This window comes from Alosa pseudoharengus, unplaced genomic scaffold (assembly GCF_046254945.1).
Source record: "Alosa pseudoharengus isolate Yale_2024_CS ecotype anadromous, Long Island Sound unplaced genomic scaffold, YU_APseudo_1.1 YU_APseudo_1.1_scf_18, whole genome shotgun sequence".
Taxonomy (NCBI): Eukaryota; Metazoa; Chordata; class Actinopteri; order Clupeiformes; family Clupeidae; genus Alosa; species Alosa pseudoharengus.
Genome location: NW_027468650.1, coordinates 2,118,685 through 2,144,335, shown reverse-complemented (window position 1 = coordinate 2,144,335; position 25,651 = coordinate 2,118,685). Strand labels below are relative to the sequence as shown.

Genomic DNA, 25,651 nt, shown 5'->3' with positions numbered 1-25,651 from the left:
AGCGCTTCGCGTACATTTTTTTACATGACCTTTACAACTGGTGCTGGCAAGGCATTGAACTGGGCTGAATGGATTTGGAAAATATATATATATATATATTTTTAATGACCTGTATCAACATGGATTGGCTTTAAAAAAAAAGATGGCAGAGCGCTTCGCTTACATTACCTTTACACTTGGTGCTGGCAAGGCATTGAACTGGGCTTCATTCAAGGATTCCAACGGTACCTCATTTATGAAAATCGTTACATGTTACATGCACACACCTTCATATACACAGACAGCCCAGCCCAGCCCAGCCCATTAGAGCTCTGCCAGATGGCTTAGAACTCTGCCAGGTGCAAGCTTAAACAATTAGAGCTGTGATGTCACAATCGGAATTAGAATCCTTGAACATTCCGCCATTCATTTCAATGGGCCCAAAAAACGCCGAAAAACGGGATTAACGCGAAAACGACAAGGGCCAGCGACACGAAAGTAACACGCGCACTACACCGGTTCGGGCCTGAATTTTTGGAGTTTGAACCGCGTCGAAACGGTCTAGGAGCAGTAGTGAGTACAAAAAGTGGGTGAAAAAGAAGATATGAGTAAACTTAAGAAGAACAATAGTGGGCTTGCTCCGCAAGCCCTTCTTCTTGCTGGATCAAACCCACTAATAACAGTTATAATGTCATGTGTTAATCACAATATTTCTTTTCTATTTGACAAATTAGCTATTTAACTATCCCGCTTGCTTACGAGACTCAGTTGTGAATTTAAAATTAAGTTTGATGGTCATGCAAATTCTGGGAGTTTCCCGGGAGAAATAACAAAACAGGAGGGTGCCGGAAAATGACCTTGAAATACGGGAGAAACCCGGGAAAAGCGGGAGTGTTGGCAGGTATGCACATGCCTATACATTTTCATGAGGGTTATGTTTAAAAACCTTAACATCTCAACATCATGGCTATTCTTGTAAAACATGCCTAAGTGTTTCAGCATTACTGGCTTCAGAGCATCACAAAAGTCCATTCAGCGTTATGGAATTCTGACATTATATCGCCTTTGTGTCCATCTGTAGGTATTCCATGAAACTGATGTATTGCTGGGTGTGTATTAATGTCTTTTGATTCGCTGCCAGTAAGTTGGAAGTTATTCAGTGGGAGGATTTTTGTTTTACTGTGGGTGTGACTTGGGTCATAATAATAATCGCTGCAACAATTCCAACAGCACACATGAGCCCAGCTCCCTGACTGCCTGCTCTCTGTCCTCCAGCCCAGGTGCTCTCTGCCTGCATACTGTAGATATGAGTTCTCTCTCTAGCGGCTCTCGGCGACCCTCGTCTGTGTCCGGTTTTTCGGTCACCTCATTTAAGCCCACAGGCTGCAGTCATGGGAAAGATGCGGTGGTGTTCTGTGACACCTGCTCCATGCCTCTGTGTGAGGAATGCTTGGTTGATGTGAACCATCGCAGCCACAAGTTTAAGACCATGGAAGAAGTATGCAAAGACAAAATAGTGAGTACAGATTTATTTGATTTGAATTTGTTTATTATTATATGTGTCGCCTATACTCAAGTCAGCACTATTATGAAGGAAATGTCCACTAGTTTGTTTTAGGCCATAGTCATTAACACTGTGCTTTTGCAGGAGAAGATTGCTGTGCAACTTGAAGATTGTAAAGGCAGGAGCCAGAGTCAATTTCAGGAATTGGTGGAGAGTCAAGAAATACAGCTTGAAGTAAGTGAATCCTTCTTTTAAGAAGAAATGCTCTAATTCATATTTGTACCTGCTTTTTAAACATTAAGTTCTGAAAACCTAAAAAAAAGACCCAGGAGTGTTGAAAAGCCTCACCAACCATATTGTGTCTCTTACCTTCACCTCTCTCAGAGGGACTTCCAGCAGGTGCAAGGCAGTTTTACTGAGCAATACAGAGAACTTGACGAGCAGCTGAATCACACCAAAGAACACGCCGTCACACTGCTGGAGGCCCAGCGGCAAGGACAGAAAAAGCCCCTTTATGTGCTGGCCGAGGAGGGGGACAGGTACAAGACGCGGGCGGACAAGCTTCAGACGGACATAGCAGATTTGAAACAAAGGGTGTCGTCAGGAGCCGATTCTACTTGCATTCTGGTAAGAGTCAACAGCCCCAGCAAATATTTAAACCCAAAATATTTCTATCAATAATAATAACAATATATCAATAGGTGTTATTGTGTCTTGAATTCCATATAGTAGGCTACCAAAGACAGCTGGAGATTTGTGTCATTTATGTCATTTAACAATATTATTGGTGAAACAATATGTTGTTATTGAATAGGCAATGTTGTACTTACTTTGGTTTTCATTTCATTCTTTTTTACCTTGCAGCACGAAATTCAGGCACATCAAATGAGGTTTGTACAATTTGTATCCACTATAAGTAAAAAAATTACAATTAAGTCAAGTGGACAATTTTTAAGATGAAACTATTTTAATTGACTTCATATTTGTCGATATTTCAGTATTGACCTTATTGATGAATTCTACAAGAAGGTCAGCGGAATCAGCAAGTTTGACAAATCAAGGTTGGAGGCCCTGGCGAAATCCATCCAGCATATCGTTGAAAAAATCGTTGAAATCTTCCCTCGACCATGGGAATGTAAGAAGCACAATTACACACAGTACAGCCCAGCATGTCATGTAGTCATGTCTGCAGTACTGTAGTGTAATACTTGTATCTCTCTCTCTCTCTGTTAGTTTATGAGGACCTCACCTTTAACCCTAATCCTGACAAAACAGAGGAAAACCTGATGATATCTGATGACTATACGCAAGTCTGCCTTAGTCCCCACCGGTCATCACCTAAAGTCCCCTACCAGACTAAAGAAACCCCGTTCTGTGTCCTGGCCAAGCAGTCCTGGAAGAAGGGGCAACACTACTGGGAGGTGGACGTGGGGCACTGCCGCACCTGGGCAGTTGGAGTTGTGGAGCTGGCCAATGGCAGCCGGCCGCCATCACAGGCTGCGCTAATGCGCCTGGGACGCAACAAGAGGTCGTGGATGCTGGAGTCGGAGGACGGGGAGCTGACCGCGCTGCACAACGACAACCTGAGCATGGTGAAGCAACCTGAGCAGGAAGTGACACGCCTCGGGGTCTACCTGGACATGACCAAGAACAACGGCCGGCTGAGCTTCTACGATGTGGGCGGCGGCGCGGTCCTGCACACGTTCCGACTGCGCGTCAAGAAGAGCGTGTTCCCCGCCTTCAGTCTGACCAGAGTGGACGGCCAGGTCCAGAGTCTGGTGCTCTGCAATCTGGGCCTCGAGCCTGAGAACCAGAACCAGAACCAGACTGAGTCAGAGGACTCAGGAGTCGACACGAGCTCGAAGCGGAGTTCTGCCACGCTAGGTGCAGATTCCTCTGACATATCGGGGTACTCTTCAGATTACAGTCAGAGGAGCTCGGAGTCTTCCCAGACCACCTCTCTGTAATCTAGATCTGGATCCATAGACTGAATGTGGTAGGCTGCTTACATATTTTTATATTCAGGTTGGAGTTTAAAGCACATTAAGAATATTGCTTATCAATGTTTGACTTCTCGCAAACACTTATTTCTTCTAAGTTAAGGTTGTTTTGGATAAACGTTGAACGATGGTGAAAGGCCATTTATATTTATTTGTGTTTGCATTTCTTATCCCATGTTGGTCAATGTTTTATCTATGTGGTTCATGTCTTCAAAAAATATAGGCTATTCAAATGTTGTTTACTTTTTCTTGCACTATTGCAAAATGCACTTTGATGTCCTTGGACCCTATAGCCTTGACATATAACGACAGGAGTCAAGATTTTGTAAAACATATTGTTGTAAAACATATTGTTATTTATGTAATTGAACGTGTAATTCAAAATAAAATATTTATCAAAAAAAACGAAACGTGAAATATTATATCATGGGGAACTAGCTATAGCAAACCTCACAGAACTCATTCATGTGTGTGACATCTGAATTGTTCTGAACAAGGGACACTATTACACAAACTGACACATTCATCTCAGGCTCCTGCAGCAAAGTGCTTTCACTAAAATAGTCGAATAGTTGAATAGTTCTACAATTGTTTCCTTTCTTTAAGGCATCATGTAAAACAAAATCAGAGTAAGTGCTCTAGTAAGTGTTCTAGTAAGTGCTCTAGTGTTCTAGTAGGTGCTCTAGTAAGCTATAGTAAGTGCTCTAGTGTTCTAGTAAGTGCTCTAGTGTTCTAGTAAGTGTTCTAGTAAGTGCTCTAGTGTTCTAGTAAGTGCTCTAGTGTTCTAGTAAGTGCTCTAGTAAGTGTTTGCTCTAGTAAGTGCTCTAGCAAGTGCTCTAGTAAGTGTTCTAGTGCTCTAGTAAGTGCTCTAGTAAGTGTACTAGTGCTCTAGTAAATGCTCTAGTAAGTGTTCTAGTGCTCTAGTAAGTGTTCTAGTAAGTGCTCTAGTGTTCTAGTAAGTGCTCTAGTAAGTGTTTGTTCTAGTAAGTGCTCTAGTAAGTGTTCTAGTAAGTGCTCTAGTGTTCTAGTAAGTGCTCTAGTAAGTGTTTGTTCTAGTAAGTGCTCTAGTGTTCTAGTAAGTGCTCTAGTGTTCTAGTAAGTGCTCTAGTAAGCGTTCTAGTAAGTGCTCTAGTGTTCTAGTAAGTGCTCTAGTAAGTGCTCTATAAGGATAAACAAAAATGTGGCCACTCATCTTGGTTTGACTCTGTTTCATGACCATATCGGGCATCACTGTGTAAAAATATTTTTTTTCTCTGTCACATTGGTTCTTGAACTGTCATGTAAATGTAAATCAGGTTTACAGGCCAAGTATACTTGCATACACAAGGAATTTGGTCTCTGCATTTATCCCATCTGTGAATTAGTGAAATACACAGAGTACACAGGGAACACACAGTGAGTTGAAGCACTCAATGAGCACACAGTGAGGTGAGCTGCTTTACTACAGTGGCGCTCATTTTTTGGATCGAACCGGCAACCCTCATAAATATTTGCACAATAGTAAGTGCATTTCTGATCTGGAAAAATGCCCCAAAAGTAAGAAAAATTGTGAAGTTCTCTAATAGGGGTTTTCCCTACAGATGCGTGTTCCATTCCCTACGAGGTGTCATTTGGAGATCTCGCTCTTCTAGTTCTGCAGCCATTTCATCTCCTCATGTGGTGATCTGGCTTTCTAGTTTTCCATCTCCGAGTCTTTGTGTTATTTACGGACACAATTTCAACTAGATCTAGATAAGTACTGCAGAAAGTGAGACAATGAGGAAGTATAGCAAATACACAAGGATGATGATGTCATATTAAATTATGAAGTATGAAAAACATGTTTAGTCTGAGTAATAATTCATGATGAGTGGGGCTTTATGAAAAATACATTGTTTTGCTTAATGTTTGCATTATTGTGAAATTAATTTGTGCATAAGCAACAATTGCATAACCATACTTGGCATTTAACTAAATTGGTTACACTTTACTTGACAGTATTAACATAAGAGACATAACACTGTCATAAACGTGTCATAAACAAGTCATAAACGTTTATGACATAACCCTTCTGGGTAACACTTTATAATAAATACACACAAGAGTGTACCAAAGTGTTCCATTTCCAGGATGGTAGAATCACTGGACCTAAACAGACTTTTGAAGTGGCTTAAATAGCATTGAATGTAGACATGTGGCATCATTTCTAGCTAATAAATTGTTTTAAATGTAGGCTATAGCCATTTAAACGTGTTTTACCTCCTAGGCAGCAGCTTAGCCACATAACACGGATTCCCTGGCAGGTGTAATAGAAAAAAACAAAATTCCGGTGGATATTTTATGTCTTCTCAAAGACCGGCAGCTGATAAGAGTGATGTTTTTTGCCCAAAAAAATAAAATAAAGCCAAAACACGTCCGTGAATTTAAGGATTTTAACCGCATGCTGTGAAGTTACATGCAGGTCTCTTACGGAGGAAACTAAAATAAAACTCTAGTCACAAATTTGATCGTGTTGGTATGAATATATGTTGAAGTATGTGATTCCTACAGTGGAAAAAAATATACTAACGTCTTAGAAACGTTGTAAAATTATTGAAATAGATTAAGTATTAACAATAATGTATAAACATATTTTAGATATAGGCTTATTTACTATGAACAAACCATTTATAACTGTGTGAACAAATGCTTTACTGATGATACATTATGTATGAATAATTAAATTACTAATGATGAACAAACCTAGCCTGGGTTTTCCCATGCTGCCTTGCGCACGCGATTTAATTCACGCTGCTAGGCAGCCTGGATACCATGGAGCAAATTTTCGCCTCAGTTAGGGGACCAATCACAGAACGGAGGGAGGGCAGCAAGACGATGACGACACACCGAAGCCGTTATGAGCTACGTACAGACGCATTTGATAGACATTCGTAGCGCCCAATAAACGGCTCTGGGCATTCGTAAACCACGTTTACAATACGAGAAAATGAATGCCTAGTTCCCAGACCCCGTCTCATTTGAGATGAGGGTATGACGTTAGCCAGGCTAGAACAAACCATTAACTAATAAGTAACAAAGAATTGTGTGTAGTTATTATAAAGTGTTACCCACTTCTGTTATTAAGTGAAATTTGTTTTTTGTCATAACAAGTTAGAGTTAGGGTTCATGTGTATTGACAGTGTCATGTCACTCTTATGTAGATACTGTCAAGTGTTACCACTAAATTTAACCATTTTTGAAACCTGTCAGTCAAACACCATAACCATACCAAATCTTCAAAACCATACACCAGTGTTGTGCGTGAACGAGTTCAAAAGAACGCGTTCATTGAACACGCTCATTTTTTCGTGAACGTTGAACTGAACGCAACACATTTTTTAATAAAGAACTTGAACGTGAATTAGTTCACATTATGTGTCATGAACGGCAGACATCACTGTAAATGAACGTTGGAATTTGTTTTCCATTGAAAACTGAGTGACCTCTGTTTTCTCTTTTGAAACGCAACGAGAGAAAGTTCCTCCCTCCTGTATTCTCGCTGGTGCCGCTTAAATCATGTATCACCAGACAGAAATGGTTTTGACATTGTGTGCGCAATGCATTGCGGGCAACGTAGTGTCCGGCTGAGAATAGTTGAATAGCATACTGGCTTCCGCACAACGTTACCCGTGATGAATTGCAGCAGAGCGGGGTAGGCATAGCAACGCCGCGTAGCAGGCAACGACGAGAGCGCGGAGGGCTGGAGGAGCGAGAGAGAGAGAGACAGACCAATGACGAGAGTGAGAGAAAGCGCTGCAATTTAAAAAAAAAAAATGGCTAGTGGAAGTGATGGCATGGAGACTGGTCTACCTTGTCTGTACTGCTGCAAGTTTCATCACCTGGTAAGAAACCCAAAATTGCAGTGTCATGAGCAAATGTCTACAATGAGCAGCTTCAAAGAACGTATAGTGATTTCTAGCTCGTAGTGTGAGAAAAAGTATTTATTTGAATATCTCACGAAAAAAGTAAAATGAACTGAACTTTGAACTAGTTCAGAATTAAAATTGTGAACTTTGAATGTGAACTGTTCACTTTGAGCAGTGAACACTTTTGAGCACTCAGAAAAGCTGTGAACTGGCACAACACTGCCATACACTAATTGTCACCCTTCAATTAAATAAAAACACCACACACACATACATGCATACCTACATACACACAAATATACAGTAACTTCTTTTTCAACAGCTTTTTCAAAAATGTGTTTATGTGGTTTCTGTCCAACTACATTTGGTGATGGTTGTATTTTGGTTTATTCGCAATAACAAGTGATTTGGAGGATTTTGTTTGTTTGAGAATTTTGTTTCAATATTCTATTTTGTATTTTGTGTGAGCAGTTGGATTTGTGTGTAGAGTTTTGCCAAATAGACATAGAGCTTTGATAATGTATGTAAGCAGCCAATGATGCTGCAGTCAATACACAGTTTTGTTTTGTTTTATTTGCATACAACGCTACCATGCGGTTTATACACAGCGCAGCTAACACACTGGTAGACAGACTAATGTGTGTGTGAGAGAGAGAAAGCGAGAGAGAGAGGAGTGTGTGTGTAGTGTAGCAGAAAGAGGAGTGTGTGTGTCTGTGAGAGAGAGGAGTGTGTGTGTCTGTGAGAGAGAGGAGTGTGTGTGTCTGTGTGAGAGAAAGGAGCGTGTGTATAGTGTAGCAGAAAGAGGAGTGTGTGTGTGTCTGTGAGAGAGAGATGAGTGTGTGTGTAGTGTGGCAGAGAGAGAGGAGTGTGTGTGTCTGTGTGACAGGGAGGAGTGTGTGTGTGTGTGAGATTAGGGGGGTAGGTTCCTTGTGTTCATTGATATGTCTAGGGAGCATGTGAAGCGTTTGAACCTGGTGAAGAACAGTAACAACACGCACTGATCTACAGATGAAATATCATATTTCATGAGCTTTTGAACACATGAAAGTACAGTAACTTAACACACACTGATCTACGATCTACAGATGAAATATCATATTTCACAAGTTTTGGAACACTGGGAAGTACAGAAACTTAAAGGAATTATCCGGAGTAAAATGCACTTTAGATCAATTTACGGGTGATTGGGAGTACATACGTTGAGTTGACATCAAAATCATGTCATTCGGATGTGTTTTGAGAAAGTTCGATTTTACCGTTTTTAGTCAAAACTCTTTAGCCTGGAAGTGACCAGGGCATGTCATTTCGCCGCTACAAAACGCTATTTTTATACCTCTTCTACAGTTCCAAACAACATTACACTTACGTGGTAGTGAGTAGAGGGTCCCTAAAGCCAAACCGAAGTATCCCGAGGTCTTTATGTGGTCGGATAGAGAGTCCAGAATGAATTTCATCAAGCCAGTACCATTCCGGAAATGTTGCTGCTGCAGCTGCCATCTTTAGGCGAAAGTCCGTAGGAGTCGATTGCCGAGTGTGAAGTAACACGCTCTGGAAATTCACAATTTCGTCGCCGTTTAAAAAAAACAACAAAAAAAAACATAGTCCAGTATTTCTTTCGAAATTGAAATGAAGTTGTATGCAACAGCAAACCCTAGCTTACTAACAGGTTGGAATTTTGACGTTTTTTCTTTCCTGCTCTTCTCTGCTGTTCAATCAGAGCCTCTTCCGTCAACAGGAGGCTACCTCACACGAGACATCACGTCACGTGACATTTCAAAATTCCAACCTGTTAGTAAGCTAGGGTTTGCTGTTGCATACAACTTCATTTCAATTTCGAAAGAAATACTGGACTATGTTTTTTTTTTTTTTTTAAACGGCGACGAAATTGTGAATTTCCAGAGCGTGTTACTCCACACTCGGCAATCGACTCCTACTGACTTTCCCCTAAAGATGGCAGCTGCAGCAGCAACATTTCCGGAAAGGTACTGGCTTGATGAAATTCATTCTGGACTCTCTATCAGACCACATAAAGACCTCGGGATACCTCGGTTTGGCTTTAGGGACCCTCTACTCATTACCACGTAAGTGTAATGTTGTTTGGAACTGTAGAAGAGGTATAAAAATAGCGTTTTGTAGCGGCAAAATGACATGCCCGGGTCACTTCCAGGCTAACGAGTTTTGACTAAAAACGGTAAAATCGAACTTTCTCAAAACACATCCGAATGACATGATTTTGATGTCAACTCAACGTATGTACTCCCAATCATCCATAAATTGATCTAAAGTGCATTTTACTCCAGATAATTCCTTTAACACACACTGATCTACAGATGAAATATCATATTTCACACGTTTTGGAACACTGGGAAGTACAGTAACTTAACACACACTGATCTACAGATCTACAGAAAATATCATATTTCACCAGGATACTGGAGGCATTAGAGTGCAAATCCAAAACAAGGAAATGGAATCATGTTGTGCTATCCACATTGCTCTAGCTTAAACAATGGTGATAATAACTATTGTTTTGATTGCTATTACTGCTTGCTAAAGGTCTACATGCCAAATTAATGTGAAACACACTGTGCATTTGGCATAGCTATGTACATATCTGCAAGCACATGAATAATGAAACATAAATTCAATCCAGCCCAGCATGAGTAGTAGGGGCTGTTACCACGGTATCCATGTTTAGTGACACAGAGGCACGTTCTGTAGAGCACATTCCTAAGACTGTCCGTAGAGCTAGAACTGAAAGGGCAGTAGATTTATACAATTACGGCATAACACTGAACAACAATGAGAACAATGAGTCACTGACATGCTCCTTAGCACAGATAAGGTCAAGTAAAGCTACTGACATGCTCCTTAGCTCAGATAAGGTCAAGTCAAGCTACTGACATGCTCCTTAGCACGGATAAGGTCAAGTAAAGCTACTGACATGCTCCTTAGCACAGATAAGGTCAAGTCAAATCAAGCATGTGCCGTGTGCCGATCTGTCAATAAGCTTGTTGGGTTTGTGTGTGTGTGTAACTCTATACTGTGTTGCCATCCTCAGCCCTGGCTTGTCACTACATACTCATTAGGCTGTCAAAACACAACGGAGTAAACTTGTAACCCGATCCTTTGTAGAACTTGTTCTGAAATTCCACCCTAAAAAACATAAAATACAACATGTCATTACATTGATATATTAATGCATTGTTGATGAGCTGTGTAATTCTAATCTCTTCCCTAAGTGATATATTAGGACATGGCTTACTTAGGTACTCTGGTTATGTATTGTGCAATATATGACAATATAGATATTGCAGAGTACTGGCGTATAGAGCACAGTACAAAACATTGGAAAAGTGGAATTTGGTAAGGTATGGAAAGAATGTAGGAACTAAATAGGTCCCTCTGAGCGGGAATAAGCCTGTGTACTTCATGGTGCTTTATAGCAGAAGCCCTGGGGCCTAGACGTGATGCCAAGGTAGATTAAGGTGTCCTGTCCTTAACATATGTGCAGCTACTATATTTATAGTCTCATCGGTTCACATAGCTGTACAGGCTGTCACGTAGTCAGGATGGATGGATGCCATTCTCTTGAGATAGTACAACACGGTGATAGAGACTTTCACTGTGTGAGACCTTTCTTATAGAAACTTTCACTGTGTGAAACCTTTCTTATGGAGACTTTCACTGTGTGAGACCATAACCCTAACTATAACCCTAACCCTAACTGTGTGAGACCCTAACCCTAACTATCATAACTGTGACATAACACTGTCATGAATGTGTCATAAACGATATAAACAAATCATAAACATTGTTCATTTTTTTTCATGACAAGTTGACATTATTTGGGTTGGAATGTCCTTATTAAGACAACTTGATATTAAGCAGGATGTCATTACCAGAGGATGTCATGATAACATGACATAATTAACTAATTTAATGTCAAGTTGTCATGACAAATAAATCTTCTGGTAATGTCATCCTGGTTAATGTCAAGTTGTCATTACAAAGACATCCCAAATGTATTTAATGTCAACGTGTCATGACCAAGACAACTTCTGGTAATGTCACTTTACATGTCACATTAATGTCAAGTTGTCATAATCAAGACAACCCAAATAATGTCAACTTGTCACAGCAAAAACCGAATGACAGAAGTCATGAACAAAAACGTATTGACAAAAGTCATAAACGTTTATGACTTGTTTATAATGTTTATGACACATTCGTGACAGTGTCATGTTATAGTTATGACAGTGTCATGTCACTCTTATGTATACCTTCAAGTAAAGTGTTACTGCATTTTCCCTTAATGATGTCATGTCGGTCTTGTGAGTCTTTTGGGTTTTCGGGGCACCACTGTGAGAGGTTCAAGCCTTTCAGACTTTAGTGTTGGAGTCAGAGTCACATGTGAAGCCTTTTAGACTCTATAGTGTTGGAGTCAGAGTCACGTGTGAAGCACATCTTTAGTGTTGGAGTCAAGAGTTACGTGTGAAGCACATCTTGTCCAGCAGCCTTCAGGCCTGATTAATCAATTAGTTCGTCTTACCAGTGAAGTCTGAGTGCATGCAGGAATGCAGACAGGCCCTCCATGACCAGCAGAATGGCCACTGTGAGGGCGGCGAATGCGGCAAAGATCAGTGCCACCAGCACAGAGCCCAGGCCGGACGTGTCGCCCAGAGCCACGTGGAGCACCATCTTCCACAGGACCTCCGAGAGCTCTAGAGGAAGAACACACACATGACACTCTAGAGGAAGAACACACACATAAACACACCGCACACTCCTATAAACACGCCGCACACTCTTATAAACACACGGCGCGCAGTCTTCTAACGTCCTAGAAAGACCATGTGCAATGATATAGGAGAGGTGACAATATTCCACCTTGTCTCGTCATCTCGGCTTCACTGAAAATCAGTTTGACCAGACCTCACTTATACATTTGCATAAAGGCTGACATATATGACTCCAAAGGGAATTTCATACACAAATCCAACAGTGAATCAGTGTCTATTTTCTATGTGAGATAACAAAATTGATTTTATCTGTTCAGTCCCACACACATACCACAAAAGGTCAGAGGTCAATGCCTACCTGCATGGGCTAAACTTAGAGCCCACAAGCGCAGATAGGACGCGGTGTTGGAGATGCACCCCAGGCAGTACTCGATGGTGTGAATGGCCTGATACACAAACACGTCCCCCATGCTGACCTGTCAACACATCACACTTCAATCAGTCAGCCAACCACCCATTTCAAAAGCTCTCCTCTGCTTCCCTATTATTGGATATCCAGAGGGCCCTGCAGCACGCTAACGCTGCACATGCTAACGCTGCAGCACGGTAACGCTGTAGCACGCTAACGCTGCACATGCTAACACTGCATGTGAGGATTCTCTAGCTGCCAGTCGATCTGGACAATGTGCTGGACTATGTGCAAGGCCCTTATAGCATCACTGTGTAACTAAGACCCCGTTTACACGAAGGGAAAACACAGATATTCCCCTGCGGTTTGGCCTCTCGTTTACACCAAAACCCCGTTTTTATCACAGAAAACGATTATTTCTAAAACCTGTGGAGATTTCTGATAACGCCGGTTATGTGCTGCCGTGTCAACAGGGATAAACGGCGTTTTAGCTTCTTAAACGTCACATTATGCGCCAGAAAATCCTTAACGTCATGTGAGCGCCTGATGTTTACAGTTTCTTTGACTACTGATCAGGATTATCATGGATGCTGTTAAGGTGCTACTAATTTTTACTTTTGTGCAAACGCTTCTGGCCTGTTTGCATTTGCAACAACTGCTCTACATGGAGGAGCAGAGGCGAAGGATCGCACGGAGGTCAGCATTTTTACTGCTCGTGTTAGTCGTTGGTGTCGATTCTGAGGATTTTGATTGGCCAGCATGGCTTTATTCCTTTCCCTACACTGCCACCCATAGGTTTGGCATAGTTATTATGGCGCTCGACAGCGTATCTATGCGGGTTCATGTAAATGACAAGTTTTTTGAAAACAATGTTGTGTGCACGATGTTATTATTGAAAACGGAGGGGGGAAAATATTTGTTTCTCTAAATACCTGGCTATGTGTAAATGTGGCCTAAATAGATGTGTGCACATTGCAGACACCATTGCGCTTCCTTTAGTGCATTCAGACTATTGCTCTTGACCTACTTTGCTTCTGTTACTGATGAAAGAGACACACCTTGTGAAAGTCACGGGTAAATAGAAACCACTAGTGGGGGAAATCTGACTTCCTCCTTGGCAGGCAAATTAGTTGGTGGTTGACAGTAAATAGGAGTTATGTGTCTTGGAATGTGGTTAGACGAAAACCGAGCTAGAAGCACAGGAATTAACAGGAATTAATTAATGTATCCAGAAGGCCAGCAAATTCAGGGGCAAATCTAGGGGTTTGATATCTGGTATCTTGATATCGTACGCAGAATATGCTGGCCCTGAGGGGAAGCTGGAACAGCATTTCAGAAAACATGATGAAACAAAGATTACAGAACATGCGGGAGCTCATTTCAGAAAACATGATGAAACAAAGATTACAGAACATGCGGGAGCTCATTTCAGAAAACATGATGAAACAAAGATTACAGAACATGCGGGAGCTCATTTCTTGTTAGTGATAGAAAATGGTATGCTTTGCAAGAAGCACCTGCTGTTTTTGTATTTGCATTGCATTGTTTTGAATTTGAATTTTCAGTATTTGTTGTTTGCAGGGGTGAAAGTAGTTTTAAATTCTTGCCTGTAAATTATCGGTTACACTTTACCTGAAGGTATCTACATAAGAGTGACATGACACTGTCATAAACATTATAAACAAGTCATAAACGTTTATTACATAAGGCTTCTGTCACTCGCTTCTGTCAAGTGTCATTCGGTTTTTGTCATGACAAGTTAGGGTTAGGGTTATGACAGTGTCATGTTACTCTTATGTAGAAACCTAAAGTCAAGTGTTACCAAATTACCATAGGGAAAAGTGTGTGCGCGCCTAAACATTTCCGACACACCTAAATAGGGTACATGAATTGATTTATTTGAGCCTATTTGCAGAGTATTCATCAGGACCTGTTACTGGACTCGCTCTCTCACTCTCTTCGTCTCCTGCCTTTTCTGGACGTCCACTCTGCCTGTCCTCTTCCACCTCTACAGGGTCAACTGTTCTCATGTCTCCCTTGTTTTTGAATGAGAACAGTCTAAATAAAAAGGCCATGAGTTAGTATTATTTCAAAGCCTATATGCTGGGTCATGTTCATGAAAAAGATATTGCTAATATGCATTTAGTAAAAAATAAAGGTGGCATTCCCTAATTTCTTAGTTCCTTAACTTCTTTTTGCTTGGCTTTATGTTTATGTCCAGAGAAAGTTGGTTTGTTTCAGTCTGACACTGATATTTCTCCATATGGATGATGAGGGCCTACGTCAGATAAAAGCTAACGTTGTGGTGCGTTCCTTAATTAGTTTAGTTGTTTGGTGGTGCGTTCCTTAATTAGTTTAGTTGTTCGGTTATTGGTTGATAAAGAAGACACTGTTGCGCTTTCATTTTGAGACAGTCAGATTCCCTCATATAGAAACTAGCCTATCTGCACGGGTCTCGTTGAAAGTTTAATTAAAAAACCACATTGGAGGAAGTAAACGAAAAGATAGTGTGAGGAAGACACAAGTGGCATTAGAGCGTGAAATGAGTCCAGCCCTGTTTTTGGCAGGCAGTTTTGTTGACAGTGCTGCGGCCTCCTATCACCCCCGGGTCAAAGATAATGAATGCGTAGCATGATGGGTCGTTCTAGTTCATGTCTATGAGGGCAAAGTGGAGTTCAGTCAAAGATAATGAATGCGTAGCAAGATGGGTCGTTCTAGTTCATGTCTATGAGGGCAAAGTGGAGTTCAGTCAGAGACGGGCTCTGGTTCAGTTCCCGCCTGCACAGGGGCGTGTCACTGACGTATGACTGACGTTTGAACGCCTCGGTTCCACGCCAGACAAGCCGGAGTACAAAATAAACTTGGTGTACACCTTCATTAATGTTGATTTTCTCCCGACTGGAGGGTCATACTATCACAACATTCTACTGAAATAGGGAGGAGGGTTTGGAGATCATGATACCGTGTCCCAAATGTGCATCCTCAGAAAAATAAGGCTTTGACAAATTCTGGGAAATTCTTGGATTCTGCCATAGACCTCAATGTTAAAAAGAGAGCCCGATCACTGCATAAATGTGCGGGGGCGTGTACTGCTACCCTATTTGCATAAATTTCCAGGGACAGGAAATGGCCTCTCATGAAGTATCTTCGTAATCAACCATCTTTGCCCGGGTGCTTGTATTTATGCCTAGTGAGTAAGTGGTGCTTGTATTTATGCCTAGTGAGTAGGTGCTTGTGCTGTGAGAGTTACCATTTCCTGCTTGTGCCCAGGTGCCATTTCCTGCTTGTGCCCAGGTGCCATTTCCTGCTTGTGCCCAGGTGCTAAGCCAGCACTCCCGTCTGCAGCTGCCTGCTGGTTCTGCTCTCTGCTCCCAAACACCTGTGAGGAACAGAATCACATTTGACTTTTGTTAAGTCGAAACACTTCTGCCAGTATGTGCACATTATTGATGCCACAATACACAGAATGCTGGTAGAATTTTCAATGTAATAATGGATTTTGGGAAGAGTTGATGGTGTTGAATACAGTACATTTGACCATATGATCATATGGAAAATATATTTTTTATCAGGATTAAGTTGCCAACTAAACCGACCTGGGGGTCGTTTCTAGAAAAGTTAGCAACGACGTTGCTCAACCACCATGGTACGACGCAACTTGCGACCAAACAACGACATTGTTACACCTGTTTCCAGAAAGCATCCCAGACAGCATTTACATCTGTGCCAGATCCGTTTTTTAATCGGCAGATTCGCGCAGCAGTCGCACTCACTATGCAGATCTGCACCAACTTTGCGCCAGACTTGTCTGTAGCTTCTGACTGTGACAGTCCATCCAGCGGGTGCGGCGCCTATCCGGGGCAGCTTCGCAGACCAGACGCGCCACAACTGAATTGAGTCCGCCCGGCGGGTGTGGGCCAGATCCTCAGGAGCTGCACAGACCTGACGCGCCACAACTAACGGAACACTTTTCCCCCACATAAACCTGCAACTGCAACTACGTTATGTGATTATGCAGAGTGGAAGACTACAGGCTGCACCGTCTTTGTGATTATTGGTAAGTACATTATACAAGTATCATTTTAAATGTAAACTGGTGTTGATGTCATTTTAGTCTGCTAAATATGTAGGCCTGTTCTGTATTAAACATGAAAGTTTACAAACTTAGTTTACTCTGAAATTCTGACAACCTGAAACGTGCCAGACAAGCTGGGTAGCAGCTAGTAGCTACAGTTAGCTTGTAGTCTAGGTTCTTTTAAACATGCATACACAACTATGTGAACATGAGCTTTAAGGCTAAATTGATGAGCTTTGCTTATTATTCACCAAAATCGCTTAATATCGTGTCCATTGTGTGTTAGCTGCAAATTCGTAGCCATTTGTCTGTAGCTAGCCTTGCTGCTAGTAGCACTGCAGGTAGCTTTAGATGGTCAGCGTTTTTTAAGCCTGTTTAAAATGGATTTAGAGTGGAAAAACTTGGCTGTAAAGCCTTTTATCGAAGGTCCACAAGAATTGTCGCTGTCCTCCAGTTTATCCGGTTTGGGATGCAATGCGTTGTTGACGTTACTGTTATAAAATAAATAATCTTTGGATGTTGAATCTAATATTTACTCTTTGTTTCTTTGCTTTGTGTGCTTTTTGTACGTCTCACAGGAGCAGTGAGGAAGAATCGCAGGTTGATGCCTAACTTTAACGTTAGTCCATTGGGCTAGTTTTTGCCCTGGTCCTGACATCCATCCGTGAACGGCGCTGCTATTCACCGTCTGCTCGAAAATATTTCTCAGGACAGCTACTAGCCTCTGCGAGAGATCTGCCGCTGCCGCGACCAAGGAACTGCTGCTGACCTGCGAGCTGCCATGATAGCAGCCTGCCCTGCAGTCTGGATTGAGTAGCCTAGCTAACGTCGAAGAACTCACGAAACAACAAACTGTCGCTGTCAAAGTCCACCGAGCTGCTGATCTGCAGGATCGCCCAACTGTTCTGTGCTTTCAGTGCTCCCCAGACTGCCAGTAATCTTCCTCCGACACAGCTGAGCGCCGTCGTCATCATCATCGGGACATCACCCGGTTAGATGCAACGGACTATGTTAACATGACATTTTCTTTCAGTGCGTTTAGCGGAGTTTGTTTATCAACATAAGCCTTATATTTCACATATTGGTTTCTGTTATGTTGTAGGCCTAGGCCTAAGCTTAGGCTAGCGGACACAGTGTTCTCTTTTGCCTTTTTAAAATAAAAAAACTTTTTTGAAAATTACAAATTGTGTGGGTCTTAATTGTCTGATAGCTTAAATATGAATCACAGACCAGGGCCAGATGAGCCCCAGATGTAGAATATGAGTCTGGGCCAGATCCGCACCAAATGCAATGGCAATATTAACTGTACTGGGCCAGTTCTGGCCCAGATCTGTCTCTGATCCGTAATTCCAACCTGTTCCGGTATTGGCCCGTTGGAAGAAATGACCCCGGGGCAGGTCCGTTTAGAGGATCTGCGCCAAATGCTAATGAAGATCTGGACCAAATCTGGCCCAAATATATTTTGCTGTCTGGGATCATACCTGTGTCGCAATTCGCTACCTCCGACGTTCGAACACTGTAGTTCCAACGACGTTGTTGATGATGCAGCAATAGATATCATTGGTGGAAACAGTGGCAACGTGTAATAGGCCTACCCCACCCCCTAGAAATTTTCTGCCACAGCCTATGTTGACATTTTTCTCATTTAAACCGAGTGATTAATGCTGGCATTGTCATTATCATCTGCAAAAATCTAAACCTATTAATTGCAAGTATATAAAACGTTTTACTGAAGCCGACCAATATGTGCCATTATTTGTGTTAAATATCTATGTTGGAAAAAATATATAGTCTGGACGAATGTCTGGGTATCGCAAAAGTTATCAATTGTCTCGTGGCTTAACAGCAACGCGTCAGTGCACTACGCGCTCGGCCGGAGTGCGCATCCTGTCTCTTCTTTTCATCTCTGAGTAAGAGTAGGCCTACGATACACAGTAGGTTTTGACCATACATATTTATGTATATATATACTCTACATCGAGAGACCATAGGTACAAGACAAGACAAGACAATTTAATCTACATGTCACACTAGTTCACCTGCAGGTAGCGAGAAGCAAGAGGACAATCTCACATCATAAGAAAATCGAACCTACAACGTTGGGATAATAAGTCATCTGCTTTAGCCACTACACCATTTATCACTACTGTTATAAGGGTCTGGGAAGATTATAATACTAAAAGCAAGGCAATACTTGAATTAACATAAATAGCAAGAATGAGCCAAGTAGGGGAGTCAGTGTCTTAATCAAAATTAAGCTACAGGATAGATCAATCATTGAGTCACGAGATAAACATCCACTTCGCAAATTTTGGTTAGGCGGTTGTGATTTTTGGTTAGGCGCTCCGGACACCAACAGGAATTACCAAGGAACGACACAAGTGCGACTGCCTAGGGGCAGTAGTTCAAACGACCAAACTTTGCATCCTTGTTTGCGATTGAGAGTTCGAACTACCCTTTCTAGAAACACCAAATCCAAGAACGATGGAGCGTACTACCAAGGTTGCGACGCAAGTTAGCAAACGATGCTTTCTAGAAACGACCCCTTGAAGGAGAGTTTATTAAATATTGTTTAACAGGCACAACATTGACAATTACCAACTTAAATGACACAATCACAACCTTTTGACACCTCCTAGACTACAGTGCCAAACTTTTTCTCTACAGGAGTCACGTTTCAGTCACTACTCAGCTTTCTACACCTTCTACACTACAGTGCCAAACACTTTCTCTACAGAGGAGTCACGTTTCAGTCGCTACTTAGATGTTAGCACTATAGATAGCCAGAGTTAGCCCTATAGCCAGAGTTAGCCTTCGTTTATTTCCGGGTGGGAGGGCACAGTTTGAGGTTTAAAATCATTGGAGTTCCTTTGAACCAATCACTAACAACTGGCGTTTCGTCATACAGAGAAGTTTCTCTGCAGCACGCCCATAACAAGCACGGGTGCATCTTATCAGCAAACAATCACACGTTTCATCTGCGTAACTCTCGCCAAAATGCATCATATAGTGTTTTATTAATGTCAAACTTTCATATAAATGCATAAGTATCACCTTAATAATGGCATTTTTAGTTATACTCTTTAATGAAAGACATATGTCTACTGTTGATAAAGGGTCATGCACATTTGGTAGGCTTAGGGTTGCCAACTTCCTCAACCCCAAATGAGGGACACTTCACTTCAAATGCGGGACCCCCCCCCAAAAAAAAAAAAAAAAAAAAAAAAATTACAAATGGTGTACTGTCACTTTAAGAGCATTGTCTACACGGTATTCATAATATTTTGCCAGCTCCATTCAAATATAGCCTATGGTCATTCCACAAACTCTAACATTGTTTGTGCCACATTTAGGCCTATAGCATAATGATAAGTATATTAAGTTGGTGTAAACAACCTTCATTCCTGTGGAAATAGAAGTAATGATGCTAGGTAGATATTTTCTGTTTGCAATTAAAAGTGAATTATGAACCTGGTAGCCACCTAGCTATCTGAGTTGAAAGTGTTTCAATTGGCATAGCCTATCATGTGCTTCATGTAAATGCTTAGTTTAAGGGAAATTGATTATTGAAGACTTCAAGACTCGCCAATTCCATTACACAAAGGCAATTGACCACTCTTCATATTCTATCAGTCCAAATCACAGTGCGTGCAGCCTATGTCAAAGTGCCCTCACATTTTGTAAATGGTCAGTAGCATAGTGTGAACCGGATAATTCCGCAATCTCCTCGCGTTGTTTTTGTTGTTCTCATGATTTCCTTTTAAAAGTTTCTTATATTAAAAAGGTGAAATCAATTACCAACAATCACAAGCCAGCTGGAAACTTCCCCTCTCTCCCTCTCGTTCCCAATTAAAACGAGTAGCATAACGTTCAAGTTAGATCTGCTGCATAATAGAGAGACTGAGAGGACCCAAAAAGTATCATCCTTATGTAAGATGCTGTTGCTGCATTTTGACATTGTAATCGTTCTCTAAGAAGAGTGAAAAGCAGTTTGCAGTAAAGCTTCTCTGGCTAAATTGTGGTGCCCCTTCTGTCCCTTGGTGCCGTGCGCACAGTGCGAGATGCGCGTGGTAGCGGCGGCACTGGACACTTTGTTCCAGGTGCGTTTACAGTAGCCTACTAGTATTGACAAGTTAACAAGGCCGATGAGCTGTGATTGAAAATCGGGAGTGGTGCTGTCCCTGACGGGACAAATCAAAATCACCCAAAATACGGGATGTCCCGCACAATTCGGGACGGTTGGCAACCCTAGGTAGGCTGTTCCTGTGCGGAGCAGGTTAGTTCTGTGGCATAAATTCCCATAGTTACCAAGCTGGGATTCACGTTAACCTCATTAATGGAACGGAATTCTCACTAAAATTAGAGGTTTGGCCTTTAGCGAGGTTGATGGAATACCCCCCAGGTGCTTGTTGACAGCAATGTCAACAAACGGGAAACCGGTTTGCCGACTCCAAGTAAGCTGGTACACAGAGCCCATAGGACAAATTACTCATCTTTTCCCCACCACCCTGGATTTGCAGATCGTGGACAGAGAATTTAACTGATGTCCAGCAACCTTGCTGGTCACATTAAAGGTGCTCCAAGCGATGCCACACGTTTTTTAGGCTAAAACATTTTTTGTCACTTACAGCAAACATCACCTAACCAACCGCTAGCTGTCTGTGTCCTGAATACACTGTAAAAAACGAGATCTCTGTGGACAGCCCAGGCTCCAAAAACGGCAACAAAAACAACCTGGGCAAACCTAGCCCATAAAAACATAACAAACTGTTCCATCAAATCACAGACGAGATGCTCGGGAGGGAGGGGGAGGAAGGAGGAAAACGCATGAATATATTAAGCCATTAATGGTATTATGGTTGACTGGAAAGGGATTGATAAGTTTGACAACAGAAAGAAGAAATAGCAGCGGAACGCGTGCTGGCTGGCACTCGCCTGTTTGTTGTGATCCCTGTAGAGTAGCAGGGGTTTGGCCAGCAGCAGCCAAGGGACCATACATATAGCTAGCATCACCAAGAAGATCTGCAATGGCTTCTGGGAAATCAACAACAATCAAAAATGAACAAAAATGTAATACTTACAAATATCACATTTGTACTCATAGTTACAATATAGACAAGACATTTCAGTTTTTTCATAATGGGGCAGTTCCAACGTAATGGATGTGACAATTGGACTCATATTGGTAAACAAAATGCCTTAGAGTGGGGGCAAAATTAGTATCAGTGAATTAATTTCCATAACTTTTAATGTAACCTCTGTCCTCTGAATACTGAGAATTCTTCAAATTTCATATAATCAATTTCATCCTAAGAATACAAGGCATTTTATCAGCGTTATAGATGTGACATGAAATGGACACACTTTTGTGAGAGATTACAGGTTTTCTACAAACTCTTTGAATTTTTAAGAAAACTGCCGAAACTATGATATATGTAGCATGAAGGAGACTTGAATGAACACAAAAAGTGTGTTTTTGAAACACGCACACACACACACACACACAAACACGCACATGCACACACACACACAGACACACACACACAGACACTCTTATAAACAAAAGCAAACTCACATATGCACACACTCATTTACATGCACATGAGTTGCAGGAGTAGGAAATGGAGACAAATTGACAAGCGTGATTTATTTTTGCGAAGAGAATATGCAGGACTGAGAGGCGGTCATATTGTGTACTGCTATGCGGTACATCTAGTTTATTGCTGTCGTTACTCATGTTACTCTGTGGGTATTAGCTACAGAGGACCTGACACTTCAAATGCTGGCATATCGCGTCACATTTAAAATTAAACTGTGTTAAACAGATGTGAACGGCAGGCTGAACAGATTTGCAACAGAAGGAGGTTGCTATGTTAACTCCAGCTGCAAAGTCAGCCATCTTCACCAGCTAACACGATAATCCAGTTACTGTACAACAAGAGTATGACTGTTACAGGAAGATAATCGCTCAGATTTTCATTATTAGGCCACTTGAAAATAGGCTATGGCTAGGCTAATCACTGGAGGTATTTTAATATTATGTTTGTTTTGCTAATGGTTAGGCAAGGCCTCCCTGTGGTTTTGATCAACCTAATAATCTTTGAAATGTCAATTGTAAACACTAAGGTGAAATGCGTTAAAACTGACATGCCACCAGAACAGACGTTTTATCGGCTCTGAGGTATAATAAAGTCTCCAGTCTTGTAAATTCACATTATGTAACATCCATAACGTCACATCCATAACGCACCATTAAAGGTTTTAAAAGCAAGAAAGTGGCACAATTTGGTCATCACACTTTACATTGATATAAATCAGCTTTGCACAGACACTTTGGACATTGTCGCATCAACACTGTATGTGTAGCATAAACTTTTCCTATAAAACGTTATGGATGTGACATGGCCATGGAACTTGCTGACTTAAAAACAAAAGCCTTACAAATGTAAGGAGTTGTGCTCTTAAAGGCAAGCTGAGCATAGACATTGCTCTACCATTCCCTTGTCACTCTGGAATTTGTCAAATGACACAATTTGTTTGAACCTTGGGTCCATTTATCCACTTTTTAAATATGTATAATATTACCATGTGAAAAATGTTGTTTCTGTATGATTGCACACCATATTTATGATGTAAAAAGAGTGTAATTCTCCATCAAATTCAATCAGATCAATTACAAACAATAAAATATAGACCTAAATGAAGATTTTAACAACAGTTCTATTTGCGTACACACAACTTTTTTTTTCCATGGTAAGGATGACCTTTGCATGGAATTGCCCAATGACAAATAAGAAAATATAGTACAGAAACATATTGAAAGGGTATTGTGATGTTAGGTGAAAGCTTATGAATAAAATATTTAATTTAATACACACACACACTTAATACTACTTACTGTCGCTTTGGACAAAAGTGTCATCTAAATACTACAACCATAACCATAACATACACTATAACCATAAAATATACCACAACCATAACATATACCATAACCATAACATATACCATAACCATAACATATACCTGCTTAATACTACTGACGGTATACAGTATATACCTGTTCACAGTTTTTCACAATTGCTAAAACAGTAAACCAGATTCTCTGAACCAAATTCTCAGTTGCAGAATATTAGGCCATTTAGTGGCGTGATCTTTCTGTGAGCCAGTTGGTCAATCCAGCTCTTGTCATCTTCATGTTGCCGTTCTATCCAGCACATCAGAATAGTTCAATACATTTTCAATGAACAATGAATGTGCACGACTTAACTAAATATGATTTAAGACCTAGTATGTAATATCTTGGTGTATAAACGCTTGTGTATGTGGCGGTGGTAGCGTAGTGGTTAAGGTGTTGGGCTAGCACGCAGTAGCCAGAAAAGCTGTGTGTTCAATTCCCGGCTTCCACCGTTGTGCCCTTGAGTAAGACACTTAACCCCGACAATGTAATAATACCCTTGTAATATAATTGACATCTAAGTCACTTAGAATTTTTTTTTTTTAATGTGAGTATGTGGGTGGGTATGTGTGAGTATGTGATTGTGCTGCATTAGGAGAATACCAGTATGAAGGTCATGGATTAAGAGAGAAGTGTAATTTCCCAGCCCACACACACACACACACACACACACACACACACATACTCTCTCACACACACACACACACACACACACACCTGGCATTCATAGAGCATGAAGTGGTGAGAATCCTCGTAGGCAAAGAGCATCATGTTGATGAAGAGCAGCAGAAGGCTGGGGGCCGCATCTGACCTCAGCGCCACGCTCCACTTGTAGAGGATCAGGGATACGAGATAGCCGAAGAGCGAGAGCAGAAAGACCAGCTCAGGCACAAACTGCAACACCACGTTACTGAGCTTCCTGAAGTAGCTGCCAAAACAAGGAGCAGGAGAAGAGGGCATGTGAATTCACAAGCGCAGCACTAACAAGAATCATTTCTTCATTATGAAATGCCCACAGGCTACTGTTCAACCCAACGTGACTAAACCTCACGTGCATCAACACTAGAGCTTCCTGCGGGACTGACCACATGTGGTATGCGGATGAGTCGGTCACATAGGGGCAGGCAGGTCTGCTGGAACCAACACTCACATGCAGTTCACTAAACTCAACGTAAGTCCAAAAAGCATGTGGATGACCCCGATGATCACTGACATCTTCATCTTGTAGGAATTAAGGAAGGTGAGCTTATTTGATGCAATGTTCCAGATCTAGACATGATGAAAAGACAAAAGAAGACATTAAAGACTGATAGAAACTCAGTTGGAGGTTAGAATGATATTCACACAATATTTGATGAATGATTTACAGTTTTACAGTTTTTCACAAAAGCTAAAACACTACGCTCCATTCTCAGTTGTCTGAGCACATTTCTTGAATCGGTCTCTTTGAAAAATAGCCTAGAAATCTAGACGCACCTTAGCAGCGGCAAATTAATTTGCTCAGCCTGTACGTCTAGTATCAAACCATAGGGATTTCTATTGGCTGACGCCGTGGACGTCATCCAATCACAGCGCTCTATTTTGTTATTTTGAGTCTTAAGGCGGGCTTAACAGGATAACGACAGTCCTGCGACGGTAGCAACAAGGAAGGTGGCTATGGCGAACGAAGAGGTTGTTTGAATCGGCGTTGGCGTCAACTTTGGAGGAGTTAGACTTGTGCTTTTCTTTTAAAGTTGAGCAACACAATGCATTTAAGTCATTCCTTTCGAAGAAGGATGTATTTGCCGTTTTGCCGACCGGATACGGTAAAAGTTGACTTCCCCGTTAACTGTTTTCATCGCTCTGGCCACGTCATCCTGCTCTTTGTTCTGATTGGTCGTAGCGCTGGTCTATTGCATGCCTAGGCAGTTTGAAAGACAATTCTCTGCCCGCTCCTTGGATTAAGCGAGGTGAATGGTTCGATTCCAGACTATACATTTCAATGATATCCCAGATAGCAATTTCCTTTGGGCCGGATCCGCATAAAAGCCTTTAGATCCGCCTGTAGCAGACTTACGGTATCTGGCTGTGGGCCAGGTCTACTCCTGATACAGGTTTCAG

The 25,651-nt window shown here is 41.5% G+C and overlaps 2 protein-coding genes across 2 annotated transcripts in view; one reads left to right on the top strand and one right to left on the bottom strand.

Moving 5' to 3' along the window:
• Window positions 1-1,202: 1,202 nt before the first annotated feature.
• On the top strand, window positions 1,203-3,878 carry LOC143131559 (ret finger protein-like 4A). The gene is made up of 6 exons (XM_076291199.1): window positions 1,203-1,495; window positions 1,628-1,717; window positions 1,868-2,110; window positions 2,348-2,373; window positions 2,482-2,618; window positions 2,717-3,878. The coding sequence occupies exons 1-6, from the start codon at window positions 1,286-1,288 to the stop codon at window positions 3,448-3,450; spliced, it is 1,440 nt and encodes a 479-aa protein (XP_076147314.1). The 5' UTR covers window positions 1,203-1,285; the 3' UTR covers window positions 3,451-3,878.
• Window positions 3,879-9,056: 5,178 nt separating this feature from the next.
• LOC143130824 (V-type proton ATPase 116 kDa subunit a 1) overlaps window positions 9,057-25,651 on the bottom strand; it is a 41,375-nt gene continuing 24,780 nt past the window's right edge. The window contains exons 14-20 of the mRNA XM_076290041.1: window positions 24,702-24,820; window positions 24,269-24,479; window positions 21,529-21,627; window positions 15,769-15,897; window positions 12,468-12,585; window positions 11,920-12,091; window positions 9,057-10,523 (exon numbers count right to left, since the gene is read on the bottom strand). Of these exons, the coding sequence (XP_076146156.1) occupies window positions 10,442-10,523; window positions 11,920-12,091; window positions 12,468-12,585; window positions 15,769-15,897; window positions 21,529-21,627; window positions 24,269-24,479; window positions 24,702-24,820 (930 nt within the window). The 3' untranslated portion in view covers window positions 9,057-10,441. The remainder of the gene's footprint in view (window positions 10,524-11,919; window positions 12,092-12,467; window positions 12,586-15,768; window positions 15,898-21,528; window positions 21,628-24,268; window positions 24,480-24,701; window positions 24,821-25,651) is intronic.